The 20258-nt window shown below is 41.1% G+C and overlaps 1 protein-coding gene across 3 annotated transcripts in view; it reads right to left on the bottom strand.

The window, feature by feature from the left end:
* Window positions 1-20258, bottom strand: part of plxna1a (plexin A1a) — a 320685-nt gene that overhangs the window by 163717 nt on the left and 136710 nt on the right. For all 3 annotated transcript variants that reach the window (XM_034086873.1, XM_034086874.1, XM_034086875.2), the window contains exon 4: window positions 7015-7146. In XM_034086873.1, the coding sequence (XP_033942764.1) occupies window positions 7015-7146 (132 nt within the window). The remainder of the gene's footprint in view (window positions 1-7014; window positions 7147-20258) is intronic.

Here is a 20258-nt window from a genome sequence, read left to right as displayed (position 1 = left end):
CGGTAGTGTGTATTCGTCAATCAAAAGAGGCAACAACCGGAAGACAGACTACACCGAGAGAAGAAGAACAGGCTGCGTGATATCAACAAACAACAAATAGCGTCTGGGTTCCATTTTCACTCTCTCTCGTAAACATAAAAAATAAACTCTTGCGTCCAGGTGAGATGAAAATTAAAAAGATTAACCGTCTGTGTGTGCCTTCTTAATCGTTTGTTTTGGTCCCTCACTTCCGCTTCGCTTCTCATGCACTGACTCGCTAAGCTGAACAGCCAATCAGAGTGATTTATTTGTCCCGACTTTCTCTGACCTGGCCGGGCCGCGGGAGGCCGTGGGAGGTGTGAAAATGTGCCGTAAAGAGACGACGGTGCGGGACACACCAACCTGAGTAGGGCGCCGCAAATGCACGACTGCCTCTGACGGCCTCTGACTCCCAAGATCGGGTTGGTGTGTAGTGGCCTTAAGAGGCATTGAAATTGCTTGGTGAGAAACAATTCTAATGCAGGCCTCACTGAGGACCTGACGTCTGCGAGCCAATGGAAGGATCGCAGGGTTTTAAGAAGGGAGATGAACTGCTTCCATCAGAAGATATTGCATTCTTTTCTCCAGCCCAAAAGTAAAAAATGCTAAATAGCTATGGTAAACACACGGCACAATGTGTAACTACCCAGCAGTAAACAGCAGTTTGACAGTGGTCCAAAGAGTGGAGACTTCTGTCAAGGCCATATTCATTATCTCTCAATGTCAATGAATGACATACAAACATCTATTTGTTTATACACCCAACACTTTATTGCAACCCTTTTTGGCCCAAGCTTCAACCTTGAACCAAGTTTCATGAACATTTGGCAGAAGCAATCAGGCTGACAAACAACTGAACGGAAATCTAACCTCCTTGATCATGATAATGAGGATTTATATTTCACAAGTATATTTGTACGTTATTCATTAGACTAACATTTAGAAGATTAGCTTTTCTTGAGTTTTAATTTCTTGATTTTACCTGAAACAAATTCTGAAAATTACTAATTTATTGACGTTAGCGGCTTTTTAACTAGATATAACTGAACAAAAACAATTAGCTATTTACAACGCCGATCTTAATTAGCTTTTGCCTTATACAGTATGAGCCATCATACACTCAACATTTTTGACTTGACTTTATATTCCCAATTTGCTAATAACAAACGTCAAACACAACAGAGTGCTTGAACATTAAAATCATTGAATTGACTTTACACGCTAGTATCATTAGCTTCTCGAGATGAGCTAAACAGTTCACCTTGTTAAACGTGGCACGCCGTCATTTTGAAAACCCCATACAGCTTTTGGTCTTTGTGACATTTCTGAATGTTACTACACTTCTATTTTAGTCCAAAGGAAACAGCTGCAGATTATTTATTTTTCATACTTTTATTTGGCTTGGAAAAAGAAAATGTGTACACCACAGGGCTGGCCAGCAACCTTAAACCCCAAAACATTATCTTCAGTCCACTCAGCTTCTGGCTACGAAGGCGCTTCTGCTCACGGGCCAGGGGGCTCTGCACACACTGGTCTGCTTCCTCTGGAACATAAGTTCACATTCTGCAGCACAGGGAAGAACCCTCATTCTTTTCTACACCTTCTGAATCTGCTACTGGGAGAGCAGTTACTGCACAAAACTCAGAGAGAGACAGAAGTGAGGACCCCTAAGAATATTGAAAAGATGAGGCAGGAGGAGTCGGAGAAAAGAACAGACCATATCCTGCAAACCAATTATATTTCCCCACCTCTCTCTTTGTACTTTTTCTCTGACTGGACTGTGAATTTGGGCAACGTTGGAGCCAGGCCATTACTGCTTTACAAAGAGATGGTCATGGCATGTCTTCTACTCTGTCAATTAGCTAGAAACAAATTACACAGACTGGAAAGACACATCGCTGCAGTTCTGAGGCAAACATGTGTTAGTACAAGGAAAACTATACATCTGCCAAAATGCTATTGAATTTCATATTTTAGACTTTCTTTTTAATGAGAGAGGGGAGGAAATGCATCAAGGGACCTTGGGTCAGATTCAAACCCAGTTTCTGCTAAAAATAATTCAGCCTATCGCGCTAGTGTGCATTTTAAAAGGAATAATTAAACATTTAGGGCCATGGACATCATTGGTAAAACCCTTATTTACTTTCTAAGTGAGTTACATGAGATTGTTAATACCACTGTCATACATGCTTCAAAAGGAACATGGGATGTATTTGTATCTGTCACTATGAAGTAACAGTATACTACTACAAATACATGTTTTACTTAATATTCAATAATACATGTATTAATGTAATAATATAGGATTTCTCCATCTGGCTCTGTCCAAATTACAAAACAAAGTCTATCTGAAAACACCCTGACAGCTGTATATGCTTATAGATGTTTTTTAAGCAAACCTAATTCAACACTTTATTTTACGCTTGGCTTATTCTGCTAACTGTTGCTTCATATTTTAACAGACAAAAGTTTGAGTGAATCTTTTCACCAAACACGCAAGAAAGTATATCCAAATTGTTGAATATGCAACCCCAAAGTTGATCAGCTGTATTCGTTGACTGACTGCATGCACAGTAATGTGTCTACTGTCCAGGTTTAGGAAGACAATTCCTCTCTAACATTAAGCAAAAACAGCAGTACAAATGGGAACTTATGTGAGCATAGAAATTGGAAGCATGGGGAATTTGCTTGCTTGGCAACGCCTAGGTAAAATAAAAAGATCTACCTGAACGCTCCTTGATAGATGTCAACGTGTTCTGGAGTCCTTGATGTGTAGAATAAGGAATATGTAGAGTGACACAACTTTTTTAAGGTAGCTGTTTCTCCCCGTCTTCACTCTTCCACTAAAGTAACGCTAGGCAAATTGTGCTTGTTGTAGCTTCACCGGACAGATAAGTGAATGATATAAATATTTTCAACAAATATTTTAAAAATAAAACTGATATGATATACTGTATTGAACCCTTAACTGGATAACATGTACACTGAACAAAAATATAAATGCAACACTTTTGTTTTTGCTCCCATTTTTCATGAGATGAACTCAAAGATCTAAAATATTTTCTATATACACAAAATAACCATTTATCTCAAATATTGTTCACAAATCTGAAAAAGATCTGTGATAGCGAGCACTTCTCCTTTGCCGAGATAATCCATCCCACCTCACAGGTGTGGCATATCAAAATTCTGATTAGACAGCATGATTATTGCACAGGTGTGCCTTAGGCTGGCCACAATAAAAGGCCACTCTAAAATGTGCAGTTTTGCTTTATTGGGGGGGTCTGGGGGGGGTCCGAAAACCAGTCAGTATCTGGTGTGACCACCATTTGCCTCACGCAGTGCAACACATCTCCTTCACATAGAGTTGATCAGGTTGTTGATTGTGGCCTGTGGAATGTTGGTCCACTCCTCTTCAATGGCTGTGCGAAGTTGCTGGATATTGGCAGGAACTGGAACACGCTGTATTACGCCGATCCAGAGCATCCCAAACATGCTCAATGGGTGACATGTCCGGTGAGTATGCTGGCCATGCAAGAACTGGGATGTTTTCAGCCTCCAGGAATTGTGTACAGATCCTTGCAACATTATCATGCTGCAACATGAGGTGATGGTCGTGGATGAATGGCACAACAATGGGCCTCAGGATCTCGTCACGGTATCTCTGTGCATTCACAATGCCATCAATAAAATGCACCTGTGTTCGTTGTCCATAACATACGCCTGCCCATACCATAACCCCACCACCACCATGGGCCACTCGATTCACAACATTGACATCAGAAAACCGCTCACCCACACGACGCCACACACGCTGTCTGCCATCTGCCCTGAACAGTGAAAATCGGGATTCATCCGTGAAGAGAACACCTCTCCAACGTGCCAGACGCCATGTTGAATGTGAGCATTTGCCCACTCAAGTCGGTTACGACGACGAACCGGAGTCAGGTCGAGACCTTGATGAGGACGACGAGCATGCAGATGAGCTTCCCTGAGACGGTTTCTGACAGTTTGTGCAGAAATTCTTTGGTTATGCAAACCGATTGTTGCAGCAGCTGTCCGAGTGGCTGGTCTCAGACGATCTTGGAGGTGAACATGCTGAATGTGGAGGTCCTGGGCTGGTGTGGTTACACGTGGTCTGCGGTTGTGAGGCCGGTTGGATGTACTGCCAAATTCTCTGAAACGCCTTTGGAGACGGCTTATGGTAGAGAAATTAACATTCAATTCACGGGCAACAGCTCTGCTGGACATTCCTGCTGTCAGCATGCCAATTGCACGCTCCCTCAAAACTTGCGACATCTGTGGCATTGTGCTGTGTGATAAAACTGCACGTTTCAGAGTGGCCTTTTATTGTGGCCAGCCTAAGGCACACCTGTGCAATAATCATGCTGTCTAATCAGCATCTTGATATGCCACACCTGTGAGGTGGGATGGATTATATCGGCAAAGGAGAAGTGCTCACTATCACATATTTTTTCAGATTTGTGAACAATATTTGAGAGAAATGGTTATTTTGTGTATATAGAAAATGTTTTAGATCTTTGAGTTAATCTCCCAAAAATGGGAGCAAAAACAAAAGTGTTGCATTTATATTTTTGTTCAGTGTATTTATTGACCAACTGTATTTTGAATCTGAATCTTCCGGTTTAAGAGAACATTCCTGCAAGAAGTAGCGAATACCGCGCCTTTAAATGTAGCACAGCACCACCTTGGATTTTCTCAAAGAGGAAGCTCAGTGATTTCTTTGTACAAGGCTTCCAGTAATTGTGCTAACATGCACGGACATGTAGTGGACATATCAGTACTCATCAATAATAAAACACTGGCTTTATTAATTCAAAATGACTTTTTGGTGGCAATAGCAGTCATCTTTATTGCAAATGACAGTTACAATCTGCAAACACTCCAAGCATGGACTTTCAGGTTTCCTTTTCCCGTAGCGAAGCTGCTGACTAAAACAGAAACACTTGTGGAACACAAGCCCAACACTGGGATGATACATTCTCTTGAATCTTATAGTGTCCGTTGATAGTTTGCCCTTATATTGTATATAGATCACACACAGTCTAAAGCTACATCTTGTTAATGATGCAGGTGAACCCCAGTGTAAATGTCAATACAATTGGGAATTAAATCGTATTCAAAATCCACTTTTCCAATCTTTAGATGAGTCCATGATTTAGTGTTTGTGTTTCAGAAATCAGTGAATATGTGTGGGTGGACTCCCTCTGCTTTCAAATAGATTTTTGTACAGTACATTATTGACTGCTATCCGTGATCGAAGGGTCACAAACGCTGTTCATTCTTATCAATTACACTCCACTTTTCTTTGAACTTATTCCGACACATGGAAGTCAATTATGTCTAATTGCTGGTAAATTACACAGCACTCGCATGGCAGTTAATGTTCATGTATCGTGTAAGTATTTTCTGAAGGTTACCACATCGCAGTCATTAACTGTTACAAGATAAGAGAGCTGAGAGGAAATGGCCACTCTGAATACTGCAGTATTAAACTCTCATGGATGAAGTTATTTCAGGATAACAACACCTCTGCACTCTGTTAAGGATTACATTCTACATATCACTCTGCAATAAAGAACATGAGATAATGCAGGTATAACATAAACATACAAGCTACATCATGACACTTCATGTCATTGACCAATGTTAAACCAGAATCCTTGCAGCTTCCAAAAGGATTTAGCAAAAGTACGTCAGGACCAATTTATTATAGTCATTTAGTTAGTTTTATTTGTTTTTTATCAATCCGATTTGCAGTCAATTTCTGCAAGTCCTCCCCTTTCTTGTTTATCTTCAGCTGTACCATATTGATTTTTATAAATCAATCGATCATAAGTAAAAAACTATCCATTTAAAACCTGGCTGTACAATCTGACAAAATAGCGTTTATTTTCCATATCCGATTCCATCCTTCAATGCATTAGTTACCCTTTAATAGTAGGCCAGATCAGTCCTGACTTTGGCAACATGACTCTGTTCTTCTTCACAAAATATTTGAATCTACAATCTCCATGACATATTGACAACTCATAGGTCAGCTGGATAATAGTGTCCCTCCGGATTGCATAGTACAGTACATCATTTCATTAAATAAAGCTATTGATTTTGGACACAAAGGTCCATGCTGACTGATCGTTAGCAAGTGGGTTAGCAGAGTTGTTAACAATGTAATGAAGATAATTCAACAGAGAACTCTTGTTTAATAACTGTCTGCAAAGCACATCCTTTGGTGGAGCAGTTTCAACTCTGACAGAGGAGCTTGAATACAAGTGGATGATGCAACAGCAAACACACTTCGATGGATTCACTTCGCAGGACTCTCAAAGGTCAGCACTGCTAATTGATTTCACCGTGAAATGGTTTCAATCCATATGTTAATGTGACCAAGCATTTAGAGTGTAATTGTTATGTATCTGTAACAAACAAACAAACAAACAAACAAACCAAAAGACCTTTAAAACCTAACTTCAAACAAATGTTCTTGTTAAACGTGGAAGATAATAAAACATGCTGGCATACTTTTCAATAATGAAGCTTTCACATAGCAATGTAACACTGCATCCCCAGTGGAAAGAGGGTATGGGGCTTCATCCTATATATGACACTCATTAATATTCATGATATTAATTAGCACTATAGACTTGTGTGTGAGTGTATTATAGTGCTAAATGCAAATGTGTTCATTTGCTATAAGTATTACTATGGTATGTATGCAATTGGCTTGATTGTGTGTTCCCTCTGATTCATTTTGTAATACTGTTCTCCTCATTTCATTGTATTCGTGTTCTTTATTTATGTTCTCTCATTCTATCGTGTAATTCCTCGTGTGTGTGTGTGTGTGTGTGTGTGTGTGTGTGTGTGTGTGTGTGTGTGTGTGTGTGTGTGTGTGTGTGTGTGTGTGTGTGTGTGTGTGTGTGTGTGTGTGTGTGTGATAAATGCTTGTATATTTAGTCAGTCATGGTATTATCCTACCTGTTTGTCAGTGAGGGCGTATAAGTACTGATGGTCGGGGCTGAAGAGCAGATCTCTCAGGAGGGGGCTCCCTTCGCTCACCACCACATTCTCATACAGCAAGGCAGGCTGGGTAACGGAGTCCACCAGGATCTGGAAGAGGACAGAGGAAAGAAGAAGAGACATGGTTATAATCCAACATTGAACTTCATCCATGAGAGTTTGAGACTGTGCTTTTTAGGCATGATTACAATCCAATTGTATTTTAACATATTGTTTAAGAACTGACTTTCCTTAAACAGAACAAATATAAAAAAGTAGTACACAAACAATGGTGTTCTTAACCTTTGACACAAAACATGTTTTGTTGCACTATTGATAACTTTATAAGGGTCTTACTAGTTCATAAGAGAAATGCAAGGATGGAGAAAATATTTCAAAGATAGAAGCCACATAGCTAGCTAACTAGTCAACTTGAGAGAACCTAGGCGTATTAGGGAAATGGTAGGAAGACATTTAAGGTTTGAGGCATAAATGTATGCAAAAAGTAACTACTGTCCATCCTCTAATAATAAAACACATCATTTGAATTTAAAAGAAGGGTGGAACCCATCTCAACACAAACACTTTTTAAATGTTGTATTTACTTTTCTGATAACCTTTTACTATATGTTTAACCCTCCTGTTGTCTTCGGGTCAAATCTGACCGATTTACTACTTTCATCGATCGTAACCTTTTTGTTTTACATTCTATTGCATTAAGGCCTTATGATATCCTTCACAGTAGACATGTGAACATATACAATTGCTGATCACCACTTTCATTGAATTTTGGATGGTCAAAAATGACCGCCATAAAGAAAAGGAATTAGTAACCATCCGGATCAGATAAAACACACACACAAACACACACACACACACACATACTCTATATGTCCCCCCCCATGTGAATCACACATGGAACTCACAAACACACACACAGAACAATTTGACACATTTCCCGCTCTTATGTGCCCATCCCCCCACATGGATCACACCTGGCACACGCACTACATGTTCAGTGTCTATTCTCATTTACTGCAGTGTTTCATGTGTACCAGTAGTCTGATACAATATGTACAGTTTGAAAGGGTGTTAAATTAAATGTGGTGACGATGAATGTTTTTTGTGTTAATGTAATGGCAGTTTAAACAGGACCGGGGGAAACGAAGACAATAGGAGGGTTAAAGGCTTCACTCTCCACAGTATCTCCTCTGTACTGTAAACCATTGTTTGTGTATTTAAATGTTCCCTATGTACTTTGTAATTGTCTTTATCACCGAGTTAAACACAATTTACCCAGAAGAACAATAAGACATTCTTGCTGAATACTGAGTACATTGTGTCCGACTCATTCCAGTCTCTTCTAATATGCAGCAGTTATGTTTAAGTAAAAAAAAAGTGTATTTACTTCCACCTGATATACAAGCAAGCAATTATTATGTTGCATTACACTTCATTTAGTTGACAATTCATGCAGAAGCAAAAAAATCATACCAGCTTGTAATCTGTATGGTGTACATACAGTACACAACTACATGATGTCGCTGCTTACACTGTCTACTGGCAACATGACAGAGTTATGAGGTACCAGCAAGTACATATTATACTCTCTCTCTCTGTACTTTACTTGTCTGGATTTTTCTCTTTCTAATTTCCCGACCCCGATCTGCTCATCCATCACCTGACAGCAGTTTAGTCCTCGACTCGCTCTGTCATCCCTCTTTTCTTTGTCTCAGTCTCTGCGGTTGTTATCGGCCAAATCACTACCAGTGTTAATCTGTTCCTCTGAACAGAAGGTTCATTAACAGACAGACTGGCCTTACTGTATTGTTGCTTAAGAGGAAGCCGCTGTGCTTAAAAGTCAAGGGCTTTGGAAAATCAGCTTTGAAGAGTAACTCAGTGGAACATCGGAGGGTTGAATAAAAACTAATGGATTTAAACACCATGGAATGTGCATCACTTACAACTGCAATCCTTCAATCAATCAATCAATCAATGTTTATGTATATAGCCCAATATCACATTTGTCTCAGTGGGCTTCACAGTGTGTACAGAATATCAGTATGACAATACGACACCCTCTGTCCTTAGACCCTCACATCGTACACGGAAAAACTTCCGGAGAAAACCCACAGTTTAAAGGGAACATGGGAGAAACCTCAGGGAGAGCAACAGAGCAGGGATCCCTCTCCCAGGACGGACAGACGTGCAATAGATGCCGTGTGTAAATTGAAAAGATAATACATTTGCAACATCTCAACGTCTGATTTAGACAGAACAATTGCCAAAAGCTGAGCTGGGAGGTCCTGAATCGTAACAAGGTAATCATCAAAACTATAGAAAATAAATCTAATGATATGTCTGTATAAAACACGTTCAGGGGACATTTCTTTTGATTTGAGAGTTTTAGTCTCTTTTTTTCTTATTGGTGCAGGTTAGGGGGCCGTTAAAGGCTAGCAAGTGTCCTTATTATTCCGTTTGGGATCTTCCCTTTCCTGTAGTGTGTTCTATAGGTTGTTGTGTATGTAAGCTGTCTGCAAAGGCATCCCAAAGTTCCCTCCAGGGAGTTTCTCCCACACTCCCCCCCTGCCTGAAACGTCTTCCGTAACATAGTGATATCACTACACTTCAGCCGAGCTTCTATTGGTAAGCACTCCAACACATTGAAAGTGATAAGGGGCGGGACAGCTCTAAGCGGTTGACCAATAACCAATCAGAACAAACTTGGCTCTGGTTTCAGACAGAGGGTGGAACGTATGTTGAACATTAAAGCATGGGGACATTTCACAGATGGGGAACAAAAAACAATATTAACACAAAATGAGCCTCTTTAAAGTGTGTAGACTAGAAAGGAGTACGTTTGGGTATAGGGCCAAAACTGCTAACATATGATTTGATATCGGCTTGTAATGTTTACAGTGTCAAGACAACAAAGTCGCTAATTACACACACAACCTTTCCAAACTTCCAAAAGAGATGTGTTTTTGCGTGGAGGAGTTGTATCCCAGTTGTTACTGTGCAAAGGTCATGTGTTTTAGCAGTCCCTTACGCTGCTCCCTCATGGACACACACACAGAAACTTTAATCGATGTGACCTTCTGTCCTTTTGTGTGTTTATCTTTTTCTGTAAACAAAAGCACACATTCACACTAAAAGGCAAACACTTTATTTGGCCCTTCTCAAACTGCTACACGCCCTGGAGCCGCTGAATCCCCTGGGATGAGTGGAGGACTGTTGGAGCGAGGGGGGAGAGGGGCGCAGGGAGCCTGCCCCGGCCTACAGCTCGGGGCAGAGGGCAGTTGGAGTGGGATTCAGGTCAGCTGGCACAGAGGGGACTGCAGACTGGAGCAGGTGACTGGAGAAATTCATCTAGACGACCAGCCTCAGGGTTCTGCCTTCTGTGACCTCTGGAAGTTTCTGTGTCCAAAGATAACTTCTCACTTTGGAAGCGGCAGCACGTTCTGCTGAGAAACTGTCCTTAACCCACTTTTTTCTTATACATCTCCCCTGTTTACCTAACTGTAACCCCCGGCAGGGACCAGCTCCATAAATGCAGCTTATTATCTTTGTGTAGACTGTTCTCACTGAAGTCAAAGCGACACATGGGCATCTGGAACTTTTTAATATTCCCATTGGTCCAGTTACTTACTTTCTGGAACGGATTAGCAGAGAGCCCAGGCAATAAGATGAAAGGGACTCAGTGTGGACCGGTTTAAAAAGCGCTTATTAGATATGCTTTTATAAGCAGTCTAGGGTGATTATTAGAACACAAAAAGCCCATAAAGGATCACACGTTGATGTTACTGACAGCTTATATGAGTCATTAAAGTAGACCATGTTTTCGTCCTGATTAGTTTACCTCGTCAGAGCGAGACAATCATACGTCTTTGCTCAGCAGGAGCTCTCAACACACTGAACATTAATTGCTGCTATTTGCATTCAAATTATCCACCAATCAATTAGTATCCAAACACCAACTTTGTTTGGAATGTGGCATCTAAAATGACATTAATGGAGTGACTGCAATCGCTGAGATACGCTCCATGTATATGCATAGCACTTAGATCAGGGGTGTCAAACTCAAGGCCCGGGGGCCAAATCCGGCCCGCAACTTCATTTCATGTGGCCCCACAAGAGCTTGCAAAAAATATGATTGTTATGCGGTTACATGCTACTTTACAGAAGCACGTTGCCAATAAACTACATGTCCCACAATGCATCTCAGAATTTGACTTTTCTTTTTTTTAAATGTCACTTATTTTATTTATTTTTTGACTTTTTTTTCAGAATTTGGCTTTTCTTTTTAAATCATGTTGTGACATTCTCACTGAAGAGACTTGCAATTATTTTCCCTAGACATCTGCTTTCAGACGTAGTTAATTGTGAAGTTATTACCCTATCCGATAATAATCCAATGCAGACGCAATAATGTAATATAATACATTATTTTATATATATTACATATTCATATATGTATTTTTATATAGTCTTAAAGTTACAACCGGCCCTTTGAGTGCAACCTTAATGCTAATGTGGCCCGCAATGAATTTGAGTTTGACACCCCTGACTTAGATAATGCTCTGTTCTAGGGTAATGTAAATGGAGGAAGCAGGAATCGGTTGCGTGTCTTTCTTGAGGACAGTACAATAAGTCATGTGTTACTGTATGTCTTCGACCTTTCAACTGAAGTACGGTCTCTCTCGGCTGCTTTTAGAGACACAACTGCAAAGTGACTTTATCTGCTGAGTGTCCAGCCTGTAACTTCTTTTGTTTCCCCCTTCTTGTATCGTCCTATGTCTCCACCTCGGACCTTGCTGTGGCTTCTATCCTCCTGGGATTAGACTCATTACCAAAGCTAATATTATCAAGGACACTGCAACCCTCACACATTTGATGCCTACAGGTGTAAGCATGAAAGTATATCTCGGTACACACATTTACAAAAAACGAAGTGCCATCAAGTCCTTCAGAAAAAAAAATGCAATGTCAAGCTTCTTCTAACTTTGCTAAAAGAAGACGATAACCATAATTCACAATGCCACTATACATCCTTTTAATCATTGTTTTACACTTAAATTATTGGTACATTTTCTTGTAAATTCTAATATACTAGTTAGTTGTCAAGGTTGGCTGCCAGGTATCGCTAGTTCAGTGTATGCCACAAGGGTCACTAGTTTACTAATAGGAGTGTCTCTACTAGTGAATCTGTTTGACAAACGTGTCCAAGCGTTTGCAGCTCAGTCTGGACGGCCACTGGCGTGTCCACTAGTGAGGGACTTTAGTGTCACGGGTAGGGCATTATTATGGAACTAGAACAGGGGTCTTCAACTAAAATTCAACGAGGTCCAGTTAGAGAAAATGTCCCCATGCAAAGGTCCGGAACATCAAAATGTCTAACTTGCTTCATGAATTAGTGTGATATATATTGAAGTAGCTGTAGCTTTATCAATGTCTGCATGTAATCAACAACTGACTGCCAATCAAATAAAGAAAGTACAATTCAAAAACAACAATATTTATTGTCAATTCACATTGAACTATACAGTAAATACTGTGGATATGTGTAATGTTCCTCTCGGGCTGCATTTACTAATAAAATAGAGAAAATAAATAAAATAGCTTTTGAAAATATGTGCATCATAAAAGTGCTTAATTTTAGATAAATAAAATAAAGTGTAGCAGCAGCTTGAGTTTCCCTTTTTCTTTGTTAACCGTTTCACATCATGACTTAACAGTTCCAGCCGATTATAGAACAATATCAGTCTTTACACATCATAACAATTTAACAGTTTTAAAGTTTCTCTTTCTTTCCCTCTTATATTGCAGTCCCTCACTCACTTTTTTAAATTCAGTGTAAGAATTGAGCTCGAGCTTGTCCTGCCAGGAGTTTGTAAATCTGGGCCGACATGGAGTCAGGGCCATTCTCACACACACATGCAGGTGCTCATTGGTTACAGTGATGCAAACACAGGTATGGTGAAAAAAGAGAGAACTATTCGAAGCAGAAAAAAACAGCGTAATATACCATCTGACAAAGGCCTGTGCAATAATGCTTCAATTTTTTTCTAAATATTGAAGTTAAAAGCATCAATCTGGTACACTTTGAGAGCAACATTAAGAGATCTGTGGATACATCTCTCAACACCCATATGAAACAGAACTGTAAGCATATTTTTCTTTTTGGATATTTTACAAATCACTCCCATTTTAAACTCTATTCTTGTTATTTTTAACAACTTTTTTGTTACTGTCATATAGTATTTTATACCTGTTTTTCATTTAGTCTCATTAATAACTATATTGATCATATCAAGGTGTGCCTTAACCTCACTGAGCTGAGGTTATTTGAGCCTCTCAGGAGAGAGCTCTCTTCCACCTGGTTGTAGAAAAGCGCTTTAAATTCGTTAGCATAGCTAGCTAACCAGATGCTAATAACAACAGATCGTCACTGTGCTTACAACTAAAGACACAGCCACGCAAACACTGCGGCATGTGTACGGCTCCTTATGGGTATTGCAATATGTTAAGGGCTGGAGCGGCGTTCTGGTGCTCTCTGTCAGCACTCCTTTCAGACGAGACATATACCACGTGAAGACACGTTACGCTCGTGTTGTGTTTATGAACCTGTCCTTGGCCAGGAAAAACAGGTACTCACTTGTTTAATTATTTTTGCGGTCTAGATTTCTTCTTCTTTTTTGAAGTGAGAAGTTGTCCCCCCCCCCCCCTTCTTGATCTTCTTAAGTGAACACTCAAGAAGATCACAAACATGAACATTTAACATCATGTAACATCCAACATTGGACTTAACATCTGTTTCCTGAAACCTTCAACTGCTACTGATGATGGCTTCAATGAACAATCTACAACTTCCACCACTATCCTTCCTTTTTCTAAGGGTAACTAAACTCTTGAATGTGGACACTGGTACCTTTTGGTAGTCTAATAATTAATATAAGCAATCAAACATACATGATTGTTTTGCATTCAAGGAATGAAGATGGTTGTGTTATAAGGTAAACGTTGATGAAGGTGGAGACCGATAAAGTGGGAGGTGTGGTGTGGTGTGTGTGCACAGAAGTGTGTAAAGGGGTAATAAAAGTGAACAAAGGGGAGTAATGAGGTTTAGCTGGAGTGGGGCGATGATTATAATTATTATACAATTATAATTAATTATACAATTGTAATATTATTATTATAAATCATACAATTATAATTAATTATATTATACAATACTATGCTGGTTTCAACCACCGGTCACACCTTTGGTTCAGGTAGGCTGGGAAAACATGCAATCAATTCTTCTTGTTTCAAAAACGGTCTTTGATTCATTGTGTCCCCGAGAGGTTTTCTTTGATTTCTCACTTCCTTGTTTCTCTGTTTCTTCTCCTGGCATGTTTGTATGGAATGCCACAGGGATGCATTGTTTTGAGTTTGTTAACCCTAGTTATGTTCTCATCAACATCTCCACTTCACTCTATTCCCCATATCTCCATTTGTTCTGTTTCCTACTTGAGATTTCTCCGTTCCCTTTCTCCGCGTCAAGACTTCCGCTTGTCCTTTTCCCCCCCTCTCAGACACAGACCTCTTTCTCCTACAGTGTGTGTGTGTGTGTGTGTGTGTGTGTGTGTGTGTGTGTGTGTGTGTGTGTGTGTGTGTGTGTGTGTGTGTGTGTGTGTGTGTGTGTGTGTGTGTGTGTGTGTGTGTGTGTGTGTGTGTGTGTGTGTGTGTGTGTCTGTGTGTGTGTGTGTGTGTGTGGGGGGGGGTGCATGTGTGTCCAGACACAGCAGTGCCCTGTCCAACCTCAGCTGTTAAACATCTAGTTAATTACACGGTTGGACAAAGGGAGGGAAGATGCAGAGAAGGAGGGAAGATGCAGAGAAGGAGGGAAGGATGCAGAGAAGGAAAAAGAGGGAATGATATAGGAGCGGCTTGTTAACCTTGTTAGAATGTCTCTCTGAAACCAATGTTACAAATGTCCGGCGAGGACGAGTAATGAAGCCATGTCCTAAATGTTCAAGTGGCTCTTTGATGATGGAGGGAATAGAGGGGGGGGGGGGGCATTTCTTAACGACATTTGTATCAGTGTATGTGCAAGAGTGTGTGTGTGTGTTAACGGCTCCTCGCTGTATTCATGATCCCTAATGAAATTGATTTTGCTCTCATCTGTTGAGAGGAAGGTCTGCACACACACACCTAATAACTGAGCCTGTGTCCTAAAGGAATCTCAATGCAACACCATCAGTTAGTCAAATAAGTAGTACGTAAATGGCAAGGATGAAAGAACAGGGCTGATATGTATGTATTTCAAGCAGTGAGGGGGGGGGGCAGTTATTTATAACGCACCAATACAATGCCGTTATTAGTGCTTTTTTAGTAACATCATTAAGAAATGACTTTTTTACAATGTTAGTTTAATAATGTATTTTTGGATGCTTTAGCCCAAGATGCAACACTATCAGTTGTCCCCTGATTAATCTTTCAGAGGGGGCCAGAGGGTGTTCCAAACTCAGAGTCATTGACCCCTGTTGACCCCCCCCCCCTCGAAGCGGCCATGATAGAGAGCTTATTTTAAGGTTGTTTAACGATTCACTGTTGTACCACTTTGTACAGTGTGCTTCGGCAATGCGGTGTTTTAATATGGTCGTACCAAGAGAGAGAGAGAGAGAGAGAGGGAGAGAAAGAGAGAGAGTGAGAGAGAGGGAGAGAATGAGAGAGAGCAAGTGATGGTGGAGTGTGTTTTATAGGGTAGTCATGTCAGTGAATGTATATGCGACAGTGTGTGTGTCTGACCCTGACTGGAGGGCATCGCAAGTATCACAGCATACCTGCTGACTACACAGTCTACAGCACACACACACACACACACACACACACACACACACACACACACACACACACACACACACACACACACACACACACACACACACACACACACACACACACACAGGTTTGGTAGAGCCACATCAGCGAGACAGGTTACTCAGAGTGAAATTAATCATCGTTCTTTTGTCGCACCGCTGCTCTCACAACATGACGCTGGCCCCAAGTGACACACACACATATGCACACCTATATGCACACACACACACACACACACACGCACACGCACGCACGCGCGCGCACGCACGCACACACACGCACGCACACGCACGCACACGCACACACACACACACACACACACACACACACACACACACACACACACACACACACACACACACACACACAAGGAGTGACAGGTAGACAGCTGGCCGGTGACAGCATGCCACTACGAAGCTGTTTCCCTAACAGCTAACGATAGTTGGCTCAGGTTGAAAGAGAACAACACTGCCAAAGTATGTTAAAGTAAAGTAGAGTATAAGCTGTATGCCACTGTTTTGGACGGATAGACTCTTTTGGAAATATACACAAGACACATGCAAGAGCTTTCCAATGATGACTCACGACTGATGCAAAACGTATCGTGCTCAAAGACTGCACTGGCCATCGCTTGATGTTGGGTAAGAATGCTTTGAAGTTGATTTGGTAACTATAGGAAGAACTTAAGCATGTGTTACAGCCACATTAGCATTAGCTTTGATTTCCCTTTAATGTTCATATTTTGTTTTGTCTTGTTCTGCAATTGTTTTCCAATCTTTAAAGCTCTACTGCATTTAAACATGGTATGAAAATAAAATTAATAATACATAATTAAGAGAAATTCAAATTTGTCACAACTTATTTGAAAACACAAACATATGTTGACCTATTCGTCTTGACTTAGTTATTGAGGCAACAACTAGCAGCTGACATAAGCCTTATACTTTAAGTTGTTGAGAGCAGCAGTGTCACATGTTCAAGTTCATCAAGCAATCAGATACAGTCACATCCATTCTCAAAGGTACAACTGGACAGCAGCTTGAATTATACTGATGTTATGCTCCTCCCCCAGACCCCTGGCCTGCTTTATTAACATTAGCAGCACTGTTAGGACTCCTCAGTGAAACTGCAGCGCACTGGGAGCACCAACACGTCATCACATCCCTTTGACTTACATCCCTGCTGGGGAATACGTGCTATAAAACGTCACTTTGCAACCAGAGGACGCCAACATAAGATGTCTCTTTCTATTCAAGTCAGGAGCACAGAGATAAGCGTACACACAGCGCCCTCGCCTGCGCCGCATCTGTACCCTTCTTGAAAGATAATAAGACAGCACTTTCTGCTGCTGTCAGTCGGGCTGGTACGGTCGCATGTGTGTACGGGCCCTTTAATCTTTCACAAGCGTGATGGACTGGAGTTTTCCCTCAGCCTTCTTCCCGTTAGCTTATAATGTGTATTTCTTCCTCTAAAACAGGTGAAAATGTGCCCATGTGGGTCCATATACAAGCCCTTCATTCAAGGCTTTCAGTTACAAGTGCCAAACAGACAGTTCATTTGCATTAAAATGGGACGGAATGGCCTCTTCCTGTACCCAGTTTAAGACTAGATTGAAAGACTAGTTAAGGTATGTGTTACGGCCGCCGCCTCCTCTGCCCATTAATCCTTCTGTAAGTGTCTGCAGCTGTGTGTTATATGTATATGAGCTGTGCCGTTGCCCAGACGCCATTGGATGCCGGCGTCCTGCCCCTCCCCCGGTAGGCGTGACCGAAGATATGGATTGGAGCATGCCGGACCCGACTCTCCATTCCCCACACACACCTTCCGGGGAAAACTACAAGACCTCGTGCAGAAGGCAGAGGTCTGCATCTGTGGCAGACGTCTCTCGTTACTCCTTCTGTACATTCTGTGATAGCCCCGTTAACAGTGGTTAATACATTAAAAAGTTATTTGTGCTTATACTTGTAAACCTGTTTATCTTAAGTACAATGTTAACTGTGGTTAACTTGCACACAGGCTGTGTTTTGTTACTGCCTATTTGTGTTAGCCGAATTCTTTTTTTATTTTTTTATTTTATTTAGTTTATTTGTTTGTTAGTTATTTAGCTTGTGTACTAAACCGTCAAACTCTTATTGAAAGAGTCTTCCTTAGTTCCTTTTGTTGTGTATTTAAACTTTCGTGGCCTTTGTGTTTGGCTGCGTGTTGCCATTGTATTGAGCTCCCTCAATAAACAACTTCTAAATGTACTATTTTACTTTCCACTTTCCACGAGCCGGGATGTAACAGTATGTTGTGTGACGTTCCTCTTCCCGCTGGGCCCCCCCACCCTGACATAACTAGGTCTGTCTGTGTGTGCAACAGCAGCTCCACAATCTGCCCTCAGGCACATCCTGCGGGCTGAGGCCAATGTGAAGCTAATGGCATCCACACACGGCTGCACAATGTCTTATAACAATGTGTGTACTTGTAAGGAAGCCAGGACCAGCTGGGGAAATGTTACTTGTACTTTTACTATGACTTTTGTAGCGCTGATATTATTCTGGCGTGGCTTAAGCCAAAGTGACTTTATTGTCAATATTCTGTGTGTGAGATACAGACGGGGAGATCGAAATGCTGTTTCTCACAATCCCTAGGGATACACAAGTAGAATAAATCAAAAAGACATATATATATATATATACACACACATTAAATCCACAACCTAGATAATGTGCTGTTACTGATCCTTATCTGATAGTCTTTGCTCATCTCTTAACAATTAAGCAGTTCATAATACATTTGTATGAATGCACTTAGCCTAATGTTGCCATCTATAAAACATCGTCTCAAATTGTGTGTGTGTGTGTGTGTGTGTGTGTGTGTGTGTGTGTGTGTGTGTGTGTGTGTGTGTGTGTGTGTGTGTGTGTGTGTGTGTGTGTGTGTGTGTGTGTGTGACTCTGTATTTGCATCAACACAGCAGTGTTCACTATCTGATTTGGCTTCCAATTTTGGAAACAATTGCATTTCTCTTTTGTTTTTCTCTCTCCATCCATCCGTCCGTTTCTCTCTTATCCCGCTCTCTCTTCAACTTGTCACACTTCCTCCCTTTTCCTTATTTTTGTCTACCTTTTCCCCCTTGATGTACTAGCTCAGCTGACACACATAGGCGACCAAGCAGAACACACTTGTATATAGCGCTGCCTAGCCAGGGTGTGTGTGTGTGTGTGTGTGTGTGTGTGTGTGTGTGTGTGTGTGTTTGTGTGTGTGTGTGTGTGTGTGTGTGTGTGTGTGTGTGTGTGTGTGTGTGTGCCCTGGAGTGAGTAGTGAAACTACTGCTAAACTAGCTCAATTTGTCAAGAGCGGAGAGGTGTGGGCCTTGAGGACTGCTGTGCCGCTGTCTTCAAGGTAAACAGAGGAGTGTGGATTTAAAGGAAAACAAAAATAAATTCAAGGATTAAATGTCCATACTCACACACACACACACACACACACACACACACACACACACACACACACACACACACACACACACACACACACACACACACACACACACACACACACACACACACACTTGTGTTCTTTTGGATCAGCCTTACTGGAACAAACACCAGGAGGAAAATATACTTCATCAATGTCACTCCTTCAGTGTGTGTGTGTGTGTGTGTGTGTGTGTGTGTGTGTGTGTGTGTGTGTGTGTGTGTGTGTGTGTGTGTGTGTGTGTGTGTGTGTGTGTGTGTGTGTGTGTGTGCGCGTAAATAAAAGGCCCCCCACCTCGACGAGGCAACGTATCATTATTGTGTCCTTGGGCAAGACACTTCACCTGAACTTGCTCCTGTGGGTATTGTCCACAGTGGTGACCATCGCATGTATGATATGTGTAATGTGTATTTGTAAAGCGCTTTGAGCATCTGGTAAAGCGCTATAATAAATGTAAGGAATTATTATTATTATTATTATTATTATTATTAAAGGGGCAGTGCGTAGAAATTATCAGCTGCTAGCCCCAATTAACTAAATAAAGAAAACAATGTCACGGCGCGGTCACAGTTCGAACGTCTACTGAACAAATGATAAATGTCTCTGTCTCCCCTCCTCCTCTGGACTGTTGCCACGGCGATTAATTCTGAGACGCAGAGAGAGGGAGGCATATTTTAGACAGCCTTGCTTCAAAAACCACACGCTTATCACACCTACACACACATACAACCAACCTCCTACCACACACACACATATTAATTCATACACACGTTAAGTTATAGGTGGGTGAGGTTCAGAAAGTGTGTGTGTGTGTGTGTGTAACATTTGTTTTTCCTCCGGTTAGTTTTTGAGGGGATAGCAAATTAACGAAAAGCAATTAAACACAGAAGAGGGGTGAATTA

The sequence above is a fragment of the Pseudochaenichthys georgianus genome, chromosome 7, assembly GCF_902827115.2.
Source record: "Pseudochaenichthys georgianus chromosome 7, fPseGeo1.2, whole genome shotgun sequence".
NCBI classification, from domain to species: Eukaryota; Metazoa; Chordata; class Actinopteri; order Perciformes; family Channichthyidae; genus Pseudochaenichthys; species Pseudochaenichthys georgianus.
Note: the sequence above shows the minus strand (reverse complement) of the source record. Positions and strands in the feature narration are given on the sequence as shown.